We start from the raw sequence: 4553 nt of genomic DNA on the forward strand, positions 1-4553 counted from the left end.
GGCTCGGCTGCTGCTTCCTGAGCACCTACTATGTGCTGCTTATTCCAGCGCACAGTGTCTTCGTGCTGACCACTCTGTCGTTGGACAGCCATGTATCTGCCCAGCGCAGCTCCACTCCCATCACTCTCCTTCTCTCTCACCCTGCAGCTCCGCCCGGCTGCTCTGAGTGGAGAGCGCTCCTTTCTGCCTGTCGCTGCACACAAGGCAGACTTCCTGGCCTCCAGCCTAGGAGACCTTGCTGTAAGAACATGCTGCCAGGATGCTCTCCAGGGCCAGCGCTGTGGCATAGTGGGTAAAGTCGCCACCTGCAGTGCCAGCATCTCATATGGGCACTGGTTCAAGTCCTGGCTGCTCCACTTCTGGTCCAGCTCTCTGCTATGGCCTGGGAAAGCAGTAGAAGTTGGCCCAAGTCCTTGGGCCCCTGCAACCACATGGGAGACCTGGAAGAAACTCCTGGCTTTGGATCAGCATAGCTCTGGCTGTTGCGGGAGTGAACCAGCAGGTAGAAGACCTCTCTTTCTGTCTCTACCTCTCTCTGTAACTCTGCCTTTCAAATACATAAATAAATCTTAAAAAAAAAAAAAAGAACATGCTGCCAGGATGCTCTCTGACCCTGGCAGGCGGCTCCAGTCCCCACCACGCTCCTGAGATAGCCCATCTCCTGCCAGCCTTACACTGGACGACACTTGTTTATCTGGGAGTTGAAGCAAAAATGGTTCCAGGCCAGGCACTGCAACTCATTGGTGCTTGCTTCGAACAGAGGAAACAATTGAAGAATGTTGAGATGGCCAGCGTTGTGGTGCCAGCATCCCATAGCAGAGCCACGGTTCGAGTCCTGGCTGTTCCACTTTCGATCCAGCTCTGTGCTATGGCCTGGGAAAGCAGTGGAAGATGGCCCAAGTCCTTGGGCCCCTGCACCTGCATGGGAGACCAGGAGTTTCAGGCTCCTGTCTTCAATCAGTGCCATGGTGGTCACTTAGGGGAGTGAACTAGCAGACAGAAGATCTCTGTCTCTCCCTGTCACTCTTTCAAATAAATAAATAAATTTTTTAAAAATATATAAGAAAAGTGTTGAGGATAAAAACAATAGCAGCAGCAAGCCTCTGGCCCAGGTACCTGACTTAGGGGATCCGTGCTGCCCACCCTCAGTCATGTGTTACAGCTTCCACTCAGTGCACACACGCGCTTGGGCAAGTCCGCGCGATTGCTGGCTTGCGGAGCTGGATTCGGTGCAGGTGCCGGCACAGGTGCTCCCCCGGTCCAGTCCAGAGAGCACCGCTGCTCTGTGCTGTCCCAGCGGCAGCACCTGCAGATCTGGATGCAACGACTTGGGGCCAGGCAAGCCACACAGAGGCCACTTCCTCTCAGTTACCTTCCTCTGCTTCCCACTCAGCCAGGACAGCTCCCACGTATCTTCTTTACCAGATCCTTATCTGCTCCTCACTTGGGGAAGTTCCCAACCCCGCCCGGCCCCCAAACACACCTCCAGCACCAGCACCGCCAGGAGAGGAGGGGGAGGGAGTTTTCCATGCGGCCACTGGGTGTGAGTAAGTGTCCCTTCTGCCTGTGACTCCCACCTCTGCACGGCCTGGGAAACTCCACCCCGGGCTCATATAAGCTTTGGGCACTGTAGGATGGGCCAGGGGAGAGCTCTCAGTGTCTCCGGAGCCAGACTGCCCGAGATGAAGCTTGTCCCCGTGGCTTTGGCGTGCCTGCTGCTGGCCGCGATGTGGCCTCAAGACGTGAACGGCAAGAGCAGTGAGTGGGGCTGCCATCCCTCTGCCCTTCCCTGGGGGAGGGGGCTGGAATGCAGGCAGTTCCTCCTGGGCTGGGGCAGGGCTCACCTTGATCGTCCGTCGCCATCTCCCCTCCTCTCACCTGAAGAGTTAGAAGGAGGACTTGGATGGGCTGGGGCGGGAAGGAGAACGGTGAGTCAGGGGCGAACACACGGAGCTGAGCCACCAGCTCCAGCAGGAAGAAATTCAGCTCAGAGCCTTTGACACTGGGGAGGACTTGTCAGTTCATTTAGAGCAGCCGGGTAGTGGGGGGGGAGGCTCAGAGGAGGCACTGGGGCATGGCTGCACACTGTGCCGGGTGACAGGCAGAGGCTGAGGCCACACTGGGGCCTCTGTGGTTGGCTAACCCTGGGCAAGTTTACTGCTCAGATTCTGCCTTCTCTGTGGGTGGGGAGATGAAGTTGATGGCGCCCAGTCTCCAAGGCTGGGGGGAGGACCCTCGTAACCCGCAAGGAAGGGAGTGTGTGAAACGCCAAGCCAGGAGGACTGGAACACACATCTCTTGGGGGTGGAGGGTGGGCACTGGGCAGAACTGAGAGCCAGGAGAGATGGTGTCGGGGGGCTGGGCAGCTCCTGGGAGCACCCCCTTGCTGGTGAGCCTGCACTCCTCAACAGTTTTGAGCTCAGTCCAGGTCTGTGACCAAGGACCGCAGTGTCCTGTGTGCGTCCGACAGACCAGCTTCGCTCCCGCCGCTGCCCCTCCCCCAGGGTGTGGGGTCCAGAGCATTGGGCCTGAGCTCCAGGGTAGGACCACACCTTTGTGGTGCAGTCAGGGCTGGAGGAGCCTCTGAAGGTAGGGTCCAGGAGGCTTGTGGGGAGCTCGGATGTGAGGTCCAGTCCTTGTGCTGTCCTCACTACTCCGGAACGAAGGATCCATGCCCTCTGCTTGTGGGTGGCCCCAAAGCCTGGGCCTGGCCCTGCTCCGCGAGGGGCTTTAGGAAAAATCACCCCGTGGGTGAGAGGCTGGGAAACGCTGCAGACTCTCCTCTGTGCTTCTCCTCCAGTGCACGTGTCCTCCTCCAACTGTTGCTTCTCCTTCGTGGAGAAAAGGATTCCCCTGAAGACCATCCGCTGCTACAGAAAGAGCAGCTCCACCTGCCCCTACGACGCCATCATGTGAGTGATCCCCTGCCCACTCCCCTGCAGGACTCGACGCGGCGGGCCGGGAATTAGAGCAGCAAGCGCTAGATGGCGCTGTTCCACCGGAATAAGGTTTCTAAACCCAGCCAGCCAGGCGGTCTATAACTGCGTGCAGAGCCGCGCTCGGGTGCTAGGGGGAGCGCCGAGCTCCCAAGCAGGTGCTCCTGTGGTACCTTGTGTTTCCGGGAACTCCAAGATGCCAGCTACCAGGTCCCAACATTGTGTGCCCAGAGGAAGGAGCTGCTGAGCCACAACCACAGGGTGTTATTGTGTAGTGGAAGAGCAGGGGGTCCATGATCAGGTCCTGCCTCTGTATTTGCCAACCTAGAGTCCTGGGTGACCTTGGACGGATAACTGCCTGTCCCTCCTTACCGTGCACCCTTTTGTTGTCCTTACCTGTGACATGGGGTGCAACTGACAGCTGCATCACAGGATCAAGAGTGGTTAAGAATTTTACAAAGGTTGTTCTCACATACTAGGATAATTTTAAAGTATTTTCAGATGTCCATACATCACCTCGATGGACCCTGCTGGGACACTCATTGCTGTTACCATGAAAATTGAGGCTCAGGGAGGTAAATGTATTGGTGTTAAGTTCACTCAGAGGCTATAGACTGCACGATAGTCACACACACACACATGCACACACACACACGTGTCCTGTGGGGCCAGATGGATTGGGAAACACTGGAAGTAGGAGCAGAGAGATCCGTGTCATGGTTCATTGTCAGAGCGCCTGCAAAGCCTGTAGCCCCCCCCCCCCACACACACACACATCTGCAGCCCTAACCTTTAGGAGAGGGTCCACGAAGTAAGTTACCAACCCCACGCCTCCCCCATACCCCTGTGCCAGCCATGGATCGGCTCTCAAACAGCGACTTCATTCACAGAGGGTTAAGCCAGGCCCAGGGAGAGGCTTGGGCACCCAGCAGCAAGGAGGTAGACATGGTATTTGTGTGTGGTGCGCAGTGGGTGACTCGGTCTCTCCTTTGTTCTCTGCTCGCAGATTCAAGCTGAGAGGAGGCAGAGAAAGCTGTGCCTTGAAGACAGTGGGCTGGCTCCAGGGCTACTTTAAAAAGATGAAGCCCTGCCTGCCAAAGGGACCCTGAGCGGATTCCTTTCCCTCTTGAGCTCTGTTCCCCGCCACACCTACCTCTGGTCCTGCTCCCTTCCTTCTATTAGGACTTGATAAACTACAATGTTGCACTTTACTTAATCCCAGAATCCTGCACTCCTGCTGGCTGGTGCCTCTTGGATCCCAAGGGGACTTCAGGGTGCAAAACTGATTGGCATTGAGGGGTGGGGCTAGGGGCTGAAGGGTGGGGGAGGAGGGAGACATGCTGGACTTGGTACCTGGGGAACAGGAGCCAATAAAAGACTTACTCCCTGCCTTGCTGTGCCGCTGTGTGTCAGGGGGCGGGGCATTGGCAGGTTCTCTGCCTCCAGGTTTGACGGCCGAGGGAGGCACAGTGAAGCAGTGATGGATGCAAGAGGTGCAGGGGGTGATGCTATCCAATGCCCTGGCTGTGAGCTCATCTGCCTGTGAGATGCTGCTATCCCCATTGCACAGACGAGGTGACTGAGGGCTGGATAGAACACGGAACAAGCCAGGGCCAG

The 4553-nt window shown here is 57.1% G+C and overlaps 1 protein-coding gene across 1 annotated transcript; it reads left to right on the forward strand.

The window, feature by feature from the left end:
* The first annotated feature begins 1682 nt into the window (after nucleotides 1–1682).
* Nucleotides 1683–4045, forward strand: CCL1 (C-C motif chemokine ligand 1). The gene is made up of 3 exons (XM_062175090.1): nucleotides 1683–1758; nucleotides 2801–2912; nucleotides 3943–4045. The coding sequence occupies exons 1-3, from the start codon at nucleotides 1683–1685 to the stop codon at nucleotides 4043–4045; spliced, it is 291 nt and encodes a 96-aa protein (XP_062031074.1).
* Nucleotides 4046–4553: the final 508 nt, after the last annotated feature.

The sequence above is a fragment of the Lepus europaeus genome, chromosome 18 (genome assembly GCF_033115175.1).
Source record: "Lepus europaeus isolate LE1 chromosome 18, mLepTim1.pri, whole genome shotgun sequence".
In the NCBI taxonomy this organism is placed as follows: domain Eukaryota; kingdom Metazoa; phylum Chordata; class Mammalia; order Lagomorpha; family Leporidae; genus Lepus; species Lepus europaeus.

Coding starts and splice junctions, on each gene's coding strand:
- CCL1 (XM_062175090.1), top strand. CDS start 1,683: ATGAAGCTTGTCCCCGTGGCTTTGGCGTGCCTGCTGCTGGCCGCGATG. Junction 1,759..2,800: donor AGACGTGAACGGCAAGAGCA/GTGAGTGGGGCT, acceptor CTTCTCCTCCAG/TGCACGTGTCCTCCTCCAAC. Junction 2,913..3,942: donor TGCCCCTACGACGCCATCAT/GTGAGTGATCCC, acceptor CTCTGCTCGCAG/ATTCAAGCTGAGAGGAGGCA.